The sequence below is a fragment of the Meriones unguiculatus genome, chromosome 1, assembly GCF_030254825.1.
Source record: "Meriones unguiculatus strain TT.TT164.6M chromosome 1, Bangor_MerUng_6.1, whole genome shotgun sequence".
Classification (NCBI taxonomy): domain Eukaryota; kingdom Metazoa; phylum Chordata; class Mammalia; order Rodentia; family Muridae; genus Meriones; species Meriones unguiculatus.
In genome coordinates, this window is record NC_083349.1 from 25,127,557 (window position 1) to 25,147,029 (window position 19,473).

Sequence of the window (19,473 nt, forward strand, 5' to 3'; positions counted from 1 at the left end):
ATGTGACGAATACAGATGTGGTCCACCATGCTCTGAGGCACAAGCCGTACCCAAGCACAGCTACACACTCACTCTTGTCTATGCGTCCACCCTGGCTTCAAGTGTTCAAAGAACTAAATCTTTCCAGGACAGGGTGTGGCTATGCCCCGGGTGTCATCAGGACCTCTGTGGCTCAGCTTATCAACTAACCTTAGCAACTGTCATTCCACCCCCTTCCCCCCCATTCCTCTTAAGGAAGCTGTGTGCTCTCCAAATTAACAATCTTCTGATAAGACCCAAGGCCATAGCCTGGACCCTGATAATCATCAAGCCTGTCTATCTTTCCTAGCCCTGCTGGACTTTGCTTCCCCAGGGCCTGCCTTGAAGCTGGCCTAGAGCTGCATAAGTGAAGGTGAAAGCACAGGAGGGGATAAAGATGGGTGGATGGATAAGTGTGTAAGTGGAAGGCTAGAGAAGAAGATGGGTAAAGAGGCGGGTGGGATGGTGGGAGGGTAAAAGGATGGAGGAGGAGATGGATTGGGGGAGGGACAGATGGGATGAATGAGGACAGAGCATGGTGGTGCAGCCTTTAATCCCAGCAGAAAGGGGAGAGGCTGGCAGATGTCTGTGAGTTTGAGACTAGCCTGCTCTAGAGGCCAGCCAGGGCTACACAATGAGATTCTGTCTTTGAAAAGAAAGACTGATGGGTACATTCCACATCTAGGGATGGAGAACCTTGCTTTGCCTTGGGGATGTGGGTCCCTTCAGTTGGGATTCTGACCTTGGCAGGACAAGCAGCTGGGGCACCAATTTGACATACCAAAGCAGACCTGGCCTCCAGATTCTCCCAGCATCCCTCAGTCCCTACCAGAACTTTCCAGCCCAGGGACTTCCTTTCCCCCAGAGGCTCTTCACTATGTATTTGGTTCTCTCCCTCTGTCTCCTCTTTCTACGCAAGCACTTTCTTTCCCTCTCTGCCCCCACTTCTGTCTCCCTCTGCATGGCAATTTCCTTCACCCCGGTTCCTTGGGAACTATGAACCCTCGTGAAAGCTGCTCCCAATAAACCTTCCTTTATATATATATATATATATTTTTTTTTTTTTTTTTTTCCCCAGAGCTGAGGACCGAACCCAGGGCCTTGCGCTTGCTAGGCAAGCGCTCTACCACTGACCTAATCCCCAACCCCCTTCCTTTATACTTTAATTTGGCTTGAATTGGTTCATTTTGTAGGCAGAGAAGACCTATCGCCATCTCCTCTCACAAACTGAGGGGCAGAAACAGAAAATCCTGCCAGCTTCCCCTCCTCTCATGCTCTGACACGGGGCTAAGCGTCTCTACGGATGGCATCTTGCTTCAAGGAGACATCAGCAAGGTTTTGTAAAGAAGGTCTCCATCGCCACCATCTCCTAGCAAAGAAAACGGGCTCTGAGAAGCTAAGTGGGTTGTCTAACATCTCACAACTTGTCTAGCAAAGTGACATCAGTTGAACTAAAAATAAATAAATGAGTGAATAAAATAAAATAAAAAATCTGCTCAAGCCAGCATGGTACCAGTACTGAACATCCCCAGGGAGGACACAGAAGGTAATGGTGCTCACAGCAGGGCAGTCTGCAGAGCCCTGTGTAGACTGGGGATCCTGACTCCCAGGCCTGATGTGCAAAACTGACCTTCAGTTTTGCAAAACTGGAAGGACCATTCCCTTTGCCGGTAGTGGTGTCCCTGCATTGTGCTGGTTCCTTCCTAGGGCCCTTTCAAGAGAACAGTGCGAAATGTGGTCTAGGTGTCCACTCCTTGTTGGCACTGCAAGATGTCCCCTGGCTTGTCAGCACAGGGGCAAAAGAACAGCACCACCCTTGAGTAATGGTTAACCAGCCCAACACCAAATATATAAGGAAGCCCAGCCAGGATTGTCAGGCTGTTTCCACAGGATGCACTGGGTGAAAATACTGGGGGTGGGCATTGGGGCTGCTGCCCTCTTGGGGCTAGGGATCATTCTGGGCCATTTTGCCATCCCCAAAGCAACCGACCCTCGGGCCCCCAGTGCTTCAGACTCCCAGGGCCTGGACCTGGCGATCCTTGACTCCATAATGAAACAACTGGATGCCAGCAGGATTCGAGAGAACCTTCGGTGAGAAGCGGATCGACCCTAAGGAACCGCTGACAGCCAGAGGCCTCCCCTGAGACACACTAACCTCCCCGGCTCACCCTGCAGAGAACTCTCCAAGGAACCACATGTGGCCACCAGCCCTCGGGATGAGGCCCTGGTGCAGCTGGTGCTGGAGCGCTGGAAGGATACCCTGACTGGCCTGGACGTAGCCAAGACCTACGAGTATGAGGTCCTGCTCTCCTTCCCCAGCGAGGAGCAGCCTAACAGCGTGGAAGTCGGTGAGGTCCTGTCCAGGAATGGCGGGGTGGTGAGGGCTGCTGCTAGGCGTGGTACGGACTCTGCCTTTCCTGCACAGTGGGCCCCAGCGGAACGGTCTTGCATTCCTTCCAACCCTTTGAGAAGAACCTGACTGGGGAGCAGGCGGGGCCCAGCGTGTTGCAACCTTATGCTGCCTATGCTCCCCCTGGGACCCCAAAGGTGAGCCGGGAACCCCTCGCCACTGCCGCCATATTCTGTCTCTTCTTGGTCCCCTAGACATCAGAGTGTGCTTCAAGTGGAACCCCAACCCCCCGCCCTTAATCTTACACATGTTCTTGTTATTCCTAGCCTCCATCAGTCAGTCAGTCAGTCCATCAACACACGCTAGTTAGCAGTCCCTGCCCAAAATCTTGTATCGCACCCCTGGATAGAGAAGAGGGTGCATACAGCTTTGGGTAAGGTGGAGAAACAGAACCAAAATTCTTGTTGCTGCTCTTCCATCTTTGCACCCCTTTCTACCTGCCTTTGGCCAAGCCTGCCTCTACAGCTCTCCCCTTTTGGGATTAGGGACTCCTTGTCTATGCCAACCGAGGCTCCGAAGAGGACTTCAAGGAACTAGAGGCTCGGGGCATCAACCTCAGTGGCACCATCGCCCTGACTCGCTATGGAGGCGTAGGGCGTGGGGCCAAGGTGAGTAACGTTCACTATGCTGAGGTCTGGATGGAGAAGGGCCAGGGATGGACAGGAAAACAGGAGGGAGAGAGCAGATAGGAAGCAGCACTGGGAAGAGGCGGAGCTGTGAGGTGCGGTCATCCTTGTCACCTGAACACCTTCGGTCACACTGCCGGGGGCCCCAGGAGCCTCTCTCTCTGTCTCATAAAGCCCTGGTTGTCCTGGAACTCAGTATGTAGACCGGCCTGATCTCGATCACACAGAAATCCACCTGCCTCTGCCCCCTCCGAGTGCTAGGATTAAAAATGTGCCTCCCTGCCCACCCCCATTGCTGAAAGTGTAAAGGTTTAAAAAAAATCTTTGTTAACCTTTTTTTTTTTTTTTTACATTTGCTTATTCATTTTATTTTATTTATTTGTTTATTTGATTTATATATTTTTGAAGGGAAGAATGTTCCTTGTGTGTGGAAACAGAGGACAACTTTCAGGGGTCAGCTCTCTCTCCCCACTATGTGTGTACTAGGGTCAGGTCATCAGGCTTGGTGGTGAACACATTTGACCTGCTACGCCGCCTCACCAGTCCAGGAGTTGAATCTCTAAGTTGTGTTTTATTCAGAGACTTGGTGTTCCATGAAAGCAGCAGGCTAATGTCTTAAAAACTGGCATTTCCTCCCCAGCCAGGAGATTATACCATGAGAAGGGGAGAAACACAGGCAGGAAGTCATTCCGGAGCTCAGTAGGGAGCCAGCCATGTTTCCTGAGCCCTGCTTTGTTTGTGTCTCTCTCCTTTCATCCTTTGTAAAGTCCACTCCTTTTCTGGGTGCTGAGCTCAGGCCCAGAGTCTAGTTAGTGTCTGCTCACAGCAACTTTTGTACTCCTGGGCCTGGGGTGGGGTTAACCAAAGCAGACCATCAGTAACATGTCCTATAGGACCCTGGGGCTCACTGGATGGCAAGCCAGCCCGTCTAGCTGGATTGAGAGCTCTAGATTTCAGGGAGAGAGCCTATTTCAAAAAATAAGGTTGAAGTGAAGCACACTTTTAATCCCCAAGAGGGGATTAAGTCCCTAAAGAGGTAGAAAGATCTCTGTGAGTTCCAGGCCAGCCAGATCTACACAGTGTTTTCCAAGTCAGGAAAAAAACAAAAACAAAACAAACAAACAAACAAACAAAAAACAGGCATGGTGGCTTACACCTCTAAACCCAGACTGGAGCCTCTCCATGACTTTGAGACAAACCTGGTCTACAGGGAGAGAAGGTAGAAAGGGATAGAGGATGACACCTGGCACTGACCTCTGGCCTCCTGTACATGTGTACAGACTCTTGCATAAACACACACACACACACACACACACACGCACACACGCACGCACGCACGCACACACGCACATGCACTCGGGTTTTTTTTTCTTTTTTCTTTTTTTAATCTTTATTATGTATACAAAAATTCTGTCTACATATACACCTGCACTCCAGAAGAGGGCACCAGATCTCAGTATGGATGGTTGTGAGCCACCATGTGGTTGCTGGGACTTGAACTTGGGACCTCTGGAAGAGCAGAGGGTGCCCTTAACCTCTGAGCCACCTCTCTAGCCCCCTAGTCAGGATTTCTGTCTATCGCTGTGATAAACACCATGACAAAAACAACTTAGGGAGGAAGGGTTTATTTCAGCTGACAACTCTGAGGTCACAGTCCATCACCGAGGGAAGTCAGGTCAGGGACTCAAGGCAGGAACCTGGATGCAGGAGATGAATCAGACACCATGGAGGAATGTCACTGGCCGGCTTGTTCCGTGTGGCTTTTTTAAAGCTGGATCACATGACCAGGAGTATGGAAGTCCACCATGTGCTGAACCCTCCGTATCAATCACTAGGCAAGAATCCCCCCCCACTTGCCCATAGCTGATCCGATAGAGGCATTTTCTCAGCTGAGGTTCCTTTCCTCAGATGACTCCAGCTTGTGTCAAGTCCACAAAAACGTAGCCAGCACAGGGTCCAGTGCCTTTTGAAGGTAAAACTAGAATTACAGGGTTACATGCAAAGAATTTTTTTTCTTTAGCATTCTGTGTTATCTTTTTAATATTTATCTATTTATTATGTATACAGTACCCTGCCTGCATGTGTGTCTGCACTCCAGAAGAGGGCACCAGATCCCATTATAGATGGTTATGAGCCACCATGTGGTTGCTGGGAATTGAACTCAGGACCTTTGGAAGAACAGCCAGTGCTCTTAACCTCTGAGCCATCTCTCCAGAGCCTCCTGCTTTTTTTCTTACTAATGTAAGATAGTTTGTTGTCTGAGATCATTGGAAGTTCTGTTTTCTTGGCCAGATCTTCTTGGAAAACAACATTCTTCAAAAGCGTTCTGCCACTGAGCTACACTCCAGCCTCTGCTTTTCATTTTACATTTTTATTTATGTGTTTGTTTATGAGACAGGGTCTGGGGTAGCATAGGCTAGCACTGAGTTTACTCTGTAGCTCACGAATGACCCTGAGTAGCCGCTGTCTGCTGCCTCCATACAGCACAGGCTGACATTTCGGGTGTGTGTCAGGCTTGGTTTATATGGTGCTGGAGATCAAACCGAAGGCTTTGTCCATGCTCAGAAAGGGCTGTACCGACAAAGTTATATTCTTGCTAGTATCGCTCTCTTTTTTAGTTTTATTTTTTTATTTATTTTTTTTTTTTGAGACAGGGTTTCTCCGTGGAGCCTTGACTGTTCTGGACTTTCTTTGTAGACCAGGCTGGCCTCAAACTCACACAGATCCACCTGCCGCTGCCTCCCTGAGTGCTGGGATTACAGGTGTGCACCACCACGCCCAACCTTTATCTTTTTTCTAAATGGTGTGTAGGAAGATTGAGGTCTTATGCTGCTATACCAGGCTAGCCTAGAATTCACTATGTAGCCCAGGCTTACCTCCAACTCAACGTGATCCTCCTGCTTCAGCCTTTTGAATGCCAGGATGACAGTTGTGAGCCACCATGCCTGGTTTTTCTGTCACCATCTTAGAGTCTACAGTGTGTTAAGAACACTGGTGGTGTGCACCATCATTACTGTCTATGTTCTGAGCTTTAGGATTATTTAAAATCAACATTCCAGGGGCTCTAGAGATAACTCAGCTATTAAAAGTACATACTGCTTGGGTCAGGGTTATAGCTTGGTGGCAGAATGCTTGCCTGGCATGCACAGAGTCCTAGGTTCAAATCCCAGTACTGCAGAGACAGAAACAACCAAACAAAAAGAACCTTATACAAAAGGAATTAGTGTTTTTTAAAAAGTACATACTGCTCTTGCAGAGGGCCTGAGTTCAGTTCACATATCCCACGTCAGGGGCTCACAACAACCTAAAACTCTAGTTCCAGAGGGATCTGGCAGCTCTGGCCTCCTCAGACACTGGCACTCATATGTACATACTCACATACAGACACACAGACACATATACACAGATACAACTGAAAGGAAAATCCCCCTCTTCCTTTCCTTTCTTTCTTTCTTTCTTTCTTTCTTTCTTTCTTTCTTTCTTTCTTTCTTCCTTCCTTCCTTCCTTCCTTCCTTCCTTCCTTCCTCTCTCTCTCTCTCTCTCTCTCTCTCTCTCTCTTTCTTTCTCTTTCTCTTTTGTTTGTTTGTTTTTGAGACAGGGTTTTTCTGTGCAACAGCCCTGGCTAGAGCTCAATCTGCAGATGAGGCAGGCCTCAAACTTAAAGAGATCTGAGTTTTGGAATTAAAAGTGTGGTTCACCAGGCCTGGAGAGATGGCTCAGTGGTTGAGAGCACTGGCTGTTCTTCCAGAGGACCCAGGTTCAAATCCTGGCATTCACATGGCTGCTCACAACTGTCTGTACCTCCTGTTCCAGGGGATCTGACACCCGCACACAGACATAAAATTTAAAAATGATAATAAAATAAAATTTGTGGGCCACTACAATTTAGTCTTTTTATTTTTGAAGCTAAATTCTATTTAACAATTTCTCCTCTCATTGCACCACAGGCCTCTGATAACCTCAATTCCATTTTCTTTATTATTTATATAGTATTCTGCCTGTATGTGTGCCTACATGCTAGAAGAGGGCACCAGATCTCATTATAGATGGTTGTGAGCCGTTCTGTGGTTGCTGGGAATTGAACTCAGGACCTTTGGAAGAACAGCCAGTGCTCTTAACCTCTGAGCCATCTCTCCAACCCTCCATTTTCTTTTGAAATTTTAATTGATGTGTATGAGTGTTTTGTAAATGCAGTGCCCACAGAGGCCAGAAAGGGCATTAGGTCCCCTGGAACTGGAGTTATAGATTACGAGTTCCCATGTGAACCCAGGTCCTGTGGAAGAGCAGCCAGTGCTCTTAGCCACAGAGCCATCTCTCCAGCCCTGCCAACTTTTAATTTTTTTTTTAATGACAAAGGACTTCAGACATTTGTTTTTTATGTATCTATCTATGTATGTGTATGTTGTATAGGTGCTTTCCATGGCCAGAAGAGGGCATCCCTTTGTGATGGGGTTACAAATGTAATCATACAACATTTATGGGTTTTTTGTTTTGTTTTTGTTTATTATGACAGGGTCTCTCTCTATATCCCTGGCTGTCCAAGAACTCTATATAGACCAGGCTCACCTTAGACTCCCAAGGATCTGCCTGCCTTAGTCTCTTGAATCCTGGGATCCAAGATGTGCAGAAACCCTACTTGCAATATGGATTCTTTTGTATTTGACTTATGTCACCTACCCTAACACTTCAAGGTTCCTTGAGGTTGTATAAGGACTTTATTCCTTTTCAAGGCAGAATAACCTGCCATTGTTGGACTGGAGATGTGGCTCAGTAGGTTGAATGATTGCCTAGCATGTACAAGGCTCTAAATCCTATTCCCAGCAGCCCGGAAAGTTTGTAGCACTTGCCTATAATCTCAAGCACTGGTGAGACTAAGTATCACTCTGTAGTCCAGGCTAGCCTCAACTGCACATCGGTCCTGTGCCTCTGCTTCTGAGTATTGGGATTACAGGCTTTAGCCACCACAAATGACTTATACCTCATTCTTTTATATGCCTGCACAGTATTCCATCACAGGATGCCTCCCATTTTCCCAGCTGGATATCCCCTCTGGACCAAGTAGTTCTACCTAAGTGTCTTGCACCAATATTATCTTGCTCATGGGAAGACGGAGCAATTCTGCTTTCCATGTAGAGAAGAGAGGAGGAGGCAAGCCTGTCCTCACCCGTCACACAGCCTTCTCTGCCTTCTGCAGGCCATCAATGCTGCCAAACACGGAGTGGTAGGACTGCTGGTGTACACGGACCCTGCTGATATCAATGACGGGAAGAGCTTGCCCAGTGAAACCTTTCCGAACTCCTGGGGCCTGCCCCCCTCTGGTGTGGAGCGAGGCTCCTACTATGAGTATTTTGGGGACCCTCTGACTCCCTACCTTCCAGCCCACCGCTCTTCTTTCCGCCTGGACCGTCACAACATCTCTGGATTCCCCCCAATTCCCGCCCAGCCTATAGGCTTTGAGGATGCGAAAGACCTGCTGTGGTGAGCCTGTGCCTAGCCTGTCCTGACCCCGGACACCTGCAGATACCAAACCTAACCTCACAGGCACTGTCTCCTCCCCAGCAACCTCAACGGAACCTCTGCCCCAGCCTCCTGGCAGGGAGCATTGGGCTGTGACTACAAGCTGGGGCCAGGCTTCAAGCAGAATGGAAACTTCTCAGCAGGCAGGTGAGGCGGGTCTTCTGTCTTCCTTCCCTGCCCCCTAGCCCCCCTTTTCCCCTTGATACCCGATACCCTCTTCCTGACTTTCCTTCTTCCCTCTTCAAGAAGGTGGTCTCCTAACCCTCTCCAGAATGGCTTAGTCTTTGGAAGAAGCTCATTAAAATGACCGTGACCCACCTGAACCCATGGGGTCTCCCTGCCCCTCCCACCCACTTCCCCCTTCAGCCACTCCCTTCTTTGAGCGTGCTGTGCAGGGCACTCCTGGCCATGGTCAGCTTCCCCATCTGAGCATCCCTGGCCACTAGGTGTCCCATCTTCCCAAGCCAAGGAGGCTCCCAGCCAAAGGAGGGACAGCTTCGCTTACTGCCTTTCTTAGTCCTACAGGGCAATTAACTGACGTGCTGCCTTCCCTCTGTTAGCCCCACTTTCCAACCCAGAGATGGACACCTTCAACCTCCTTCCTGCCTGCTCCTCTCATTACCCTGGTTGTCCCTGGCTGCTCAGCTCCCTCTCTAGCTAGCTATGACCTCTTCTTGCCCTACCTGAGTACCCAGCACTCCTTCCCCTGAGGATTCAGTGCTGGAGCATCACCAGAACAGACAGACTTGCCTTAAAAGGCATGGCACCCTATAGGCAGAGCCTGAGCAGACCATATTTACTGCCTGTACTGAATGTGACATGGGGACAGGGGAGGGCTTAAATTCTAACCACATCCTTCATCCCACTCCTAGTGAGGTGAAAGTGAATGTCCACAACAAGCTGGAGCTGAGAAGCTCCTCCAATGTCCTGGGAATCATCCAGGGGGCTGTGGAACCTGGTGAGCCTGTTTACACCAAATCCTGCCCCTCTTCAAGTTTCCCTGGGTCCTTGCCCACCTTGGCCTGCCTGCCCTCTCTTGTCCCTTCTCTGCCGCTCTGACTCTGGTCTTCCCGTCAGACCGTTATGTGATCTACGGAAACCACCGAGACAGCTGGGTACACGGGGCAGTGGACCCCAGCAGCGGCACCGCTGTCCTCCTGGAGATCTCTCGAGTTCTGGGGACCTTGCTAAAGAAGGGTGAGGCCATCCTCTCTCCTGGATACTCCCCAGAAGCCCCAGAGTCATTTCTGTTCTCTTCATCTTCAGGCCTCACTTGAGCCAGGCCATGAGCTCTGGGGACATAAATACCTGGGTGCCAGCCCCTGCCCTCAAGGAACAAATTTTTGATGTATGCAGCCATCTCCAGGAGCCTCCTGTGTGTCCTGGGAGTCAGGAGCCACAGGCTTCTCCCTCTCTCCTGTGTCCTCAGCCTACTCCCTAAGTCACCCTGGGTCAGAGGACCCTGCCCTCAGACCCCACATGCCTTCTCTCCAGGTACCTGGCGACCTCGCAGAACCATCATATTCGCCAGCTGGGGGGCGGAGGAGTTCGGGCTCATCGGCTCTACGGAATTCACAGAGGTGAGTGAGGCCCACAAAGGAGTAGGCAGGAGTCCTTGGAGGAGGCAGCAAAGGGCCGAGGCCATCTCCTCCTGCCTCCCCACCTCCTTGTCCACCTCCTTCTGCACAGGAGTTCCTCAGCAAGCTGCAGGAGCGCACGGTGACCTACATCAATGTTGACATCTCCGTGTTCGGTATGGGAGGCTCAGGCAGCTGGGAGTAGGCTTGGGAAAGGAAGGGAGGGGCTGGGTCTGAACAGGCCTCTTTGCTTCCTTTCACAGCCAATGCTACCCTCCGGGCACAGGGAACACCGCCTGTACAAAGCCTGATCTTCTCTGCCACCAAAGAGGTGCGGGGGGGGGGGGGGGGTAGTAGGACGGGGCCCAAGAATCACAGTTGATCTGGAGGTTGGGGCCTGGTTGTTGAAGCTGGCTTTCCTGAGCCAGCAGATGACTCTCTCTGTGCCAGATCAGTGCACCAGGTCCCAGCGGCCTCAGCATCTATGACAACTGGATCCGATACACCAACCGCAGCAGTCCAGTGTACGGCCTGGTTCCCAGGTGAGCCCAGAAACCGGACAGGCAGGAGGACCACGGGCCCAGCATGTCCACCGGGCACCCTCCAATGCTATCCTCCTCCCTCTTCTAGCATGGGTACACTGGGTGCAGGCAGCGACTACGCCTCATTCGTTCACTTCCTGGGCATCTCTTCCATGGACCTGGCCTACACCTACGACCGGGTGAGGACTCCGCCATTCCACTCCCCTCTCAGTACCTCTGCCAACACCCCTCAGGGGAGGCTCTAGTGCAGACCGGATCGGGTTCGCTCACTAAGCAGCTGTCAGGCGTGTGTCTTAGATTTCACCCCTGTTGCTGTGAGAAAATACCCTGACCAACGCAGCTGGGAGGAGGAAGGGCTTATTTTAGCACAAATCCAGGTCCTAGTGCATGGCGGCAGGGAAGTCACAGAGGCAGGAGCTCCAGAGACTTGATTACCTTCACAGTTAATGAGCAGAAGGGAATGAGTAAAAGCACAATTACTAGTGCTTTTTCCATCCCTGACCTAGGGAATGGTGCTACCCACAGTATGATCCTTGAAAGGAAAAGTATTGGCCCAGGACCCCAGACCAAGTTTTCAGTGCAAAATAGACTTGCCCCAGAGCAACAGAGGGTGGGGAATAAGAGACAAAGAGAGGAGACAGAGGACAAGGAAGAAGGAGGCTGACGAGACACCTAGGGCCATGTCAGTTCTGAAGGGCAAAAGGGGAAACCCCATGTTAGGATGAGGTGTTTAATTTTAAATGAGCATGTTGATTAGGGCAGCCAAAGGGGGCTTTTGCTTGCTGGACCTAAATACTTTGATAGGTGGACCTTGGTGGTTAGCCTCAGGAGGAGGAAGTGGCCAAGTAAGGGAACAGACCTTGGCTAGCTTTAGGAACGCAATCTAACCATTTCTCAACAAGGCAGACAGGGAGGGCCGTGGGGAAAGGGCAAGGCCTGCCAGAGCTATGCTCACCACACTCAAGCTGGCCAGTCTCTTCCGCCCTCCCACCTCAACAAACACAATCAAGACTCTCACAGACATGCACACAGGCTGCCCTGATTTAGAGAGTCCCTTACTGGGACTCCTCCCAGGTGATTCTAGTCTGTATCGGGAGATTCTAGTCTGTATCAAGTTGACAATCAGAACCAGCTGTTCACGCTGGGCAACACAGGCTGCCTTTCCTACCCTCCCTGAGCAGGTTTGTACTCCTCAAATACTTGTTTTGGTTATTCAGGAGGAGGAAAAGACCGTTGTCAGTCAGTTATAGGACGGCAGTGACTCAGCAGAATTGAGTTTGGAGATGCTTGTGTGGTCATCAGCACTAATCAGGAACGTTAGGAGCCAGTCAGTAGCGGCACACACCTTTAATCCCAGCACTTGGGAGAAGACGTAGGGGAATCTCTGAGTTTGAGGTCAGCCTGGTCTACAGAGTGAGTTCAGAACAGCCAAGACTGCAGCTAAAAACTCTGTCTCGCCACCCCCTCCCCCCTCAAAAAATGTTAGGGAACTAAGAAGATTCACACTTGTGGGGATTAAAGTAAGAGCTACAGTGAATCTGGCCTGCTCGTCTTAAGTGGATGCTCTAAATCCCCTTTCCCCCTGCCTTTGCTGCCCCTGGGTGGTAGAGCTGGGATTCCCATTATCAGACACCAAAGTCCCAGGCTCCTCCCCCTTTCTACTTGGGTGATAGCTGGGGTGTTAATTCCTGAGCCTCAGTTCCTCCTCTGAAGCCCACATCCCAGATGTGATAAGTACTGAGGCTGTGCTTACACAGCTCACACAGTGTAGCTCATTGTGGGTACCCATTTCCCACCCCAAGCCTACCCCCTCTTCCTAATTCCTCTAGAGCAAGACCTCAGCCCGGATCTACCCTACCTACCACACGGCTTTTGACACATTTGATTACGTGGAGAAGTTTCTGGACCCTGGTGAGGAGGGGACAGGGACAGGGCATTCTGAGGCTGACAGGAGGATAGGCTGAAGATTCAACCCTGGCCTTGTGTCCCCTCCACAGGTTTCAGCAGCCATCAAGCTGTGGCCAGGACTGCTGGCAGTGTGCTTCTCCGGCTCAGCGACAGCCTCTTCCTGCCGCTCAATGTCAGCGACTATAGCGAGACACTACACAGTTTCCTGCAGGCCGCCCAGAAGGACCTCGGCTCTCTGTTACAGCAGCACAACATCAGCCTGGGTACGCACACTCCAGCACGGAAGCTTGGGGAGCCCTGGATCTCCAGGCAGGGCTAAGCCAGATGTTCCCCCCTCAGGGCCCTTGGAGACCGCAGTACAGAGGTTTGAGGCAGCAGCTTTGGCCTTGCACCAGCGCATCTTGACATTGAGGAAGAGCAGCCCCGAGTGAGCAACCGCAGTGGGCAGGAGTCTGGGAGAGGACCCTCGGGGACACATGACGCTAGCAGCTGGACTGCTGGCTTGCATAGTGACCCACATGGTCTCCAGTCCCTTGCAGGTCCGGATGGTCAATGACCAGCTCATGCTCTTGGAACGGGCGTTCCTGAACCCTCGGGCTTTCCCAGAGGAGCGATACTATAGGTGAGCTTTCGCCCAAGCACCTGGGAGGGGGCTGGAACAGTGACCCCACACCCGAAGATGTTTCCTGCTTCACTGCATGAGCCCCTTCACTGCTGGCTGGGCAACGAGGCCCACCCTGCACTGCTTGAGGCCTCGCTTTCAGAGATCACCAGGAGTTTCTATGTGTGCCTATGGACAGTGCCGAGTTCCAGACAACCTCTCACTGACCCTCAGCTTGTCATTTCTCCTCAGCCACGTGCTCTGGGCACCCAACACAGGCTCCACTGCCACATTCCCAGGTCTGGCCAATGCTTTTGCTAGGGCCCAGGACATCAACTCCGGATCTGAAGCTTGGGCTGAAGTACAGAGGCAGCTTAGCATCGTAGTGACAGCCCTGGAGGGTGCAGCAGCCACCCTGGAACCCGTGGCTGACCTCTGACCCTAGCTCTGTCGCTTGGGCTTTTTCTTTATCTTGTACCTCTTATACCTGTTTCGCTTGGGGTATGTCCCAGTCCTTTCTGAGGCCAGTAGATACAACCAGGAAACACTCTCAAGCTTTTGAGGCGACTGCTTATGGTAGTGGGTGAAACATGGGCCCAAAGCAGAGTGTTGAGGCCTTTGCCCAGCCTGCTTTCCTTTTCCCTGCTCTATCTCCCCTCTTCACCCTCAAACAGATGAAGTCAAACGAGTTCCTGATATTGTTTGGGAATCATAATAAAACAAGTTCTTTTATTGCTTGGGAATCATGAAAAGGAACCCACAGTGCTCTGATCCAGTCCTTGGGGAGAGGAAATCCTCTCAAGCTGGAGATCCTGGTCTGTACATGTCTTTGTCTTCCTCCGCCATGACCACCTCCTCCAGGGTATGTCCCTGCAGCTTGCTTTCCACTAACATGTGGCAGGTCCCCGGGGGTGGGAGTCCTTCCTCAGAGTAGTGGCCCCTCAGGAATACAACTCTGCCTTTATCCAAGGTCAGTCCGTGGGCCTGACACAGGTCCTGCGCTTCTCGGAGACCATCCATGACCAGAAGCTGTACTATGAAGTCCAAAGGCAGGGTCTGTCCTTTAGGAGTGCTCAGGGCACGGGCCAGGCGGGCCAGGGCTCTGCGGCGGGCAGAGCCGATATGGCCCTGCACTGCGCAGCTCTGCAGGTAGGGCAAGGCGCGAAGCAGGCGGAACAGCCGAGCATAGTTGCCTTCACGGAAGGCAGCGTCAACAGCCAGGGCGGTCTGAAGGGGCGGGCAGGCTCGAAGGGCGGCAGGCAGCTGTAGAACCTCCTGCAGGGCTTCTACAGAGCCTAGGAGGGCCAGAAGCAGAAAGAAACAAAGATGCTTGATGTTTCCCGGATTAGGCTTACCGCACATGCCACCCGTCCAGACCCAAGCCCTGCACACCTCGTCTAGCCCCAGACAAGATCAGCTCCAGAAATTGGGTCTATCCACCTGCCAACTCGGGCTGTATCCCCTCGGAGGGGCTAATCTACTTCCTCTCTCCTTCTTCCAGCCATCACACCCTTCTCTGGTCTCTTTGAGGTGCCACAAGACCAGACCTCCTTCAGTCTAAACCCTTACAAGGCAGAAGTTTTACATTTACAGGGGACATAGGCCAAAAGAACTTAAAGGCTTGCCTGAGGCTGCCCTAGAGCACAGGCTATTCCTGCTAGACTCAAACCTAAGATTTCTGACTTGGGTTTCCCACTGCTGTAAAGTATTGTCGGGGGTTGGTCTTGTGCTCTGTGTATTCAGATGCTGATTTCTGTGCACTGAGATCGCGTTACAGCAGACACGGGCAAGTTATTAAAGAATCTCCAGCCTCAAAGTTGTGTAAAGAATGTTCCCCAGTTATCTCTGATTGGTTAATAAAGAAGCTGAAGAGCCAAAGACTGGACGGAGGAGATAGGAAGGCTGAACTTCTGATCCTAGTGAGGGAAGGGGAGAAAGAGAGAGGAGGATAAGTAAGAGAGAGGGAGAAGACAGCATGAGGACAGAGAGATACAACAGAAGCAGGCAAGATGGCAAGTTAACAGACCTGTGGCTGAGAAGTAGCCAGACTAGCATAACTGGGTCAGAAATATGAGTATCTGCCCAGTTATAGTGGTTAAAGCTTGTTGAATAAATAGGTCTCTGTGTCAATTATTTGGGAGGTAGGGTTGAGTATTAAAAAAGTCCCCAAAGAGCCCAGGGAGCACACACCTGTCGTCTGGAGGCCGAGGCAGGATCTCTGTGAGTTTGAGGCCAGCCAAGGCTACACAGAGAAACTTGTATGGAAAACACAAAAAGGCCCCAACTAATAATCATTATTCAATAGAGTATCGAAACGATTTCAGTGCTGGCTTTCCTCTCTATCTAGAAAGGTCATTTTTAGAGGAAGACTTTCTGCCCTAGCCTCCTTTGGCCACTGAAACCTTAGGCTACTTTTGTAAATTAGTGAAGTTAAGAGTCACTGTGTAGCTGGGGCATGGCGGCACACGCTTGTGATCTCAGCACTCTGAGAGGCAGGCAGATCTCTGTGTGTTCAAGGACAGCCTGGTCTACAAAGTGAGTTCAGGACAGCCAAGGCTACACAGAGAAACCTTGTCTAGAAAAACAACAAAAAGCCACTGCGTGTGTGTATGATCCAAATACACTGTATCCACATATAAAAATCACCAAAGAATCTGCCTCTGCCTCCGAAGTACTCAGATAAAAGGCACCATCCACCATGCCCATTGGATTTTCTTTAAATAAACCTTTCAACAACTCCTGTCAGACTCATTCATGGGCCAGTAGTTTAAAAAACTTTGGAAAGCGCTTTCTAGGCCAACCCTCTCAGTACCATCCCACCTCCCTCCACCTCAATGAGGGAGAAAACAACCTGATTTGGGACTCGACAGCTCTTCCGAACTGGCTTTCCCAAGGAGAAGCTATTGCTAAGGGATGGAAGCTGTCCGTACGCCCTGGCTACGCTTTGCAGCCAAAGCTAGGACTGCTTCTCCCTGAAGATCCTCAGATCCTCACCCTTCCCTCTCTGGGACCCGACTCACCCAAGTTGTAGAGCAGAAAGAGGCCCTGAAAGGCGGCCTGGCGGGGGTGCGGGGCCTCGCCCCGCGCGTAGCAGCGCCTCAGCGAACCGAAGGCCTCCTGCACCTGCCTCTGCAGCAGCACCGGGTCCGCGGCTCCCCGCGCCTCTTCTGGCGGCAGCCGCGCCACCACCGCCAGCAGCGTGGCCAGCGCGGCCTCCAGCACCGCCGCCGCCTCCGCGTCGCCCACGCCCTGCAGCGACAGATCCAGCCGCACGGCGCGCAGGCGGTCCGCCACGAAGCCCGCCACCTCCGCGCACGACGCGTCGGCGCGTCCGGCCACCTCCCCGGCCAGGTAGCGCACGGTGGCCAGGAGCACCGGGGGCGGCCGCAGCAGGCTGGGCGGCGGCCGGGGCTTGCCCGCCGCCGGCCGGCTGTACTCCTTCACCGTGCGCCGCGGGTCGGCTCTGGGCGCGTTCCCTCGGCTGCCCGGCTCCACCTCCAGTCGGTGCAGGCGGCGCTCGCGCTCCCGTCGGTCGCGCTCAGAGGCCGGGCACATGTCTGGGCACAGGCCCGTGGGCAATCTGCAGCCGGACATGGCAGGGCTGTGGGCAGAGGACGCGCATTCAGCATCGCGCGGCGCTGCATCCTGCCGTGGGCTCGGGGAACACGCGCGGGGCCCGGTGTGGCTGGCCCACCCCGGCTCACCCGATATTCCCAGACTGGAGAAGGCAGGTACACGGCTGTTCCCGCGGGCTTTAGAAACGCCTCCCATCGTCATCCGCGCCGGGCCTTGGCTTTTCCCCTTTAAGTCATCCCATGATGCACCGGTTTGTAGTCCAGGGATGAGGCCACACCTCCCCGGTTCTAGGATTTGGTGAACTTTAGCTTTCTGCTCTTGGGGCTTTCCAAATAAGTAGTACTGCTTTGCGTATCTACCCATCGTCTCTTTAACGTAATAGTTAAAACAAACAAACAAACAAACAACTATGTAGCTCTGCCTGGTCTGGAAGTTACTATATAGACCAGGCGGACTTTGAACTCAATAGAGATCCACCTTCCAGTTCCCGGATTAAAGGCGTGGGCCACACATAAGTGCTGTTGGGGTCTGGGCCTGAAAAAGGGTGGATGCAAGAGCCGGTGAGGGAGGACTGGGTAGGGCACGGGGATCAGGAGGAGTTTTATATCCTGACTCACTGGCAGTCTGGGTGCTTCTTTACTTATACAGAACTTAGTAGGCAGAGATAGATGCACGTTTGTTTCAAAACATGGATCATATCATTTTTGTCCCTGGACACGTGCTTTAACTTCCTCTTGGTCGTAAATTTAGTTATTATTATTAATAAACCACGACAGAACAGAATAATCTCTTACAGCCATTTTCCCTCATCAACCCCACAACCCAGCTTTTAACAATACTGTAGTTTCAAGGGCACATTTTGCTAAAGCAGGACAGCGCATTCTCAGCCTGGTAGTTCTTGTGGTTTCAAGGACGCTAGACAGAAAGAAAATCTTCAAGCCAGCCTGGGCAGATTGTCATGTCCCAAGCGTTTATTATCTACTTTTAATGGTCAAAATGCAAGTTGTTGTTCGTTATTATTTATTTTCTGCCATAATACAATATTTATGCTTTATGTATTTGTAGAACTTATATGTCTAATTTTGTTATTTTTTTTTGTTCCTTAATCATAGGATACCACGGTGGTCCTGTCCAAATTCACTTTCCTAGGAAAAAGAGGTTGTTTTTTTTTTTTTTTAAGATTTATGTATACAGTGTTTTTCCTGCCTGTGTGCCTGCAAGGCAGAAGAAGGTACCAGATCTCACTATAGATGGTTTGTGAGCCACCATGTGGTTGCTGGGAATTGAACTCAGGACCTCTAGGAAGAGCAGCCAGTGCTCTTAACCTCTGAGCCATCATCTCTCCAGTCCTAAGAAGGGGAGGTCTTAATACTTTATTTATTTTACCATTTATCCACACCATTCTTTGTCCATCAGTAGTAGGAAGAGGCTTTTAATTTGGTCTGCTGCCAACCTCTCTGGTCTGCCTAATATTACCTTTTAAAGTTCACTCTGTTCTGATTATCCTGCTCCTGAGTAAGTGCAGGGACAAGATGTGCCAAAACTATCTTGGAATCAGAGCCCCATAAGGAGGTATCTGGCATATTTACTGGAGTCACAACCTCCAGGGCATAAGGAAGACCTTCAAATAGGCCCAGATAAGGAAACTGCCCTAAAGCAGGAGGGGTACTATGGTCAGCAAATTCCTGGGGAAGTGTAGAAGCAGTAGTCCTGGGAGGAGGCATGATTTGTTAGGCCCAGCAAGAGCCTAAATATAAGAAGGTATGAAGAGAACTCAGGAAACTAATCATCCATCGATACAAAAACGCAAGAGACTCACTCTTCCTAACCATTGCAATGGGGTCACCCCTGCTGATCAGCTAGGAGTGGCACCGGGAGACAAAGAGCTTAGGTTTTTAAAAGACACAAGGCGGGAATCTCCTGGGGTGGACTTCTTGGCAATTTAGGATTGGAAGAAGTGTTTAACTTTTAAAATAATTGGTCAGTTCTGGTCACCCTTAGGTCCAGTCAGCCCTGTCGTAAATATCTGATCTTTAAGTCAGTTTGGAATTTCCTGCCATCCACAGTTAAATGTGGGAGGGTGATTAACTCATCCCATGTCTGTTCTGAGGAGTGGGGGTTTCAGGCTTTGGATCAAAGGTCAGGAGAAGGATTGGGGCCATTTGGCCTAGTTTCCAAACAAAGCCCATCTCACCGGCACCAGCCGGTGATTTTTTTCTCCATTTAGTAGAGATCTCTGCTTGTTCTCTTCCTTATCTCTGCCCTCACAGATGGGTAATGTCAGGAACTTTTACATTCCTCAGTTCTCTGGAGAAGCACTAAGAGGCTTTAATTAACATGGGCCTAAAACTTGCAAATATAAGTTACAAGGCAATTAAAAGAAACATAGGTTACAAAGTTAGTCTGATTCTTTCAGATTCATAAGGAAACTTCCATCAGTACAATATCCCCAAGTTGTACAAATAACGAAAGCCCCCTAAACATGGGGCACATAGAGATCAAGGCCAAAAGAGTGGGAGATTGCACACAGCGACTGCCTCACTCTGCTTAGCTTTGCCGGATCTCTGTGAGGTTGCTGGGCTGCCTTTATGACTTTTACTGTTCCCATTAGAGATGGCTGTGACACGTTAGGTATGATTTGCTAGACACAGCTAATTCAACTCTGTTGGTTTAAGTAAACTCAGCCATAGGCAATAGT

At 50.8% G+C, this 19,473-nt stretch overlaps 2 protein-coding genes across 2 annotated transcripts; one reads left to right on the top strand and one right to left on the bottom strand.

The window, feature by feature from the left end:
* Window positions 1-1,909: 1,909 nt before the first annotated feature.
* On the top strand, window positions 1,910-13,768 carry Naaladl1 (N-acetylated alpha-linked acidic dipeptidase like 1). The gene is made up of 18 exons (XM_021638516.2): window positions 1,910-2,109; window positions 2,194-2,366; window positions 2,444-2,565; window positions 2,914-3,036; window positions 8,249-8,532; window positions 8,614-8,718; window positions 9,444-9,529; window positions 9,649-9,768; window positions 10,066-10,151; window positions 10,261-10,324; window positions 10,412-10,479; window positions 10,599-10,690; window positions 10,779-10,869; window positions 12,520-12,601; window positions 12,688-12,861; window positions 12,938-13,025; window positions 13,128-13,220; window positions 13,452-13,768. The coding sequence occupies exons 1-18, from the start codon at window positions 1,910-1,912 to the stop codon at window positions 13,636-13,638; spliced, it is 2,238 nt and encodes a 745-aa protein (XP_021494191.1). The 3' UTR covers window positions 13,639-13,768.
* Window positions 13,769-13,895: 127 nt separating this feature from the next.
* On the bottom strand, window positions 13,896-16,993 carry Sac3d1 (SAC3 domain containing 1). Its single transcript, XM_021638518.2, has 2 exons — window positions 16,220-16,993; window positions 13,896-14,494 (listed from the first exon to the last, which is right to left on the bottom strand). The coding sequence occupies exons 1-2, from the start codon at window positions 16,974-16,976 to the stop codon at window positions 13,998-14,000; spliced, it is 1,254 nt and encodes a 417-aa protein (XP_021494193.1). The 5' UTR covers window positions 16,977-16,993; the 3' UTR covers window positions 13,896-13,997.
* Window positions 16,994-19,473: the final 2,480 nt, after the last annotated feature.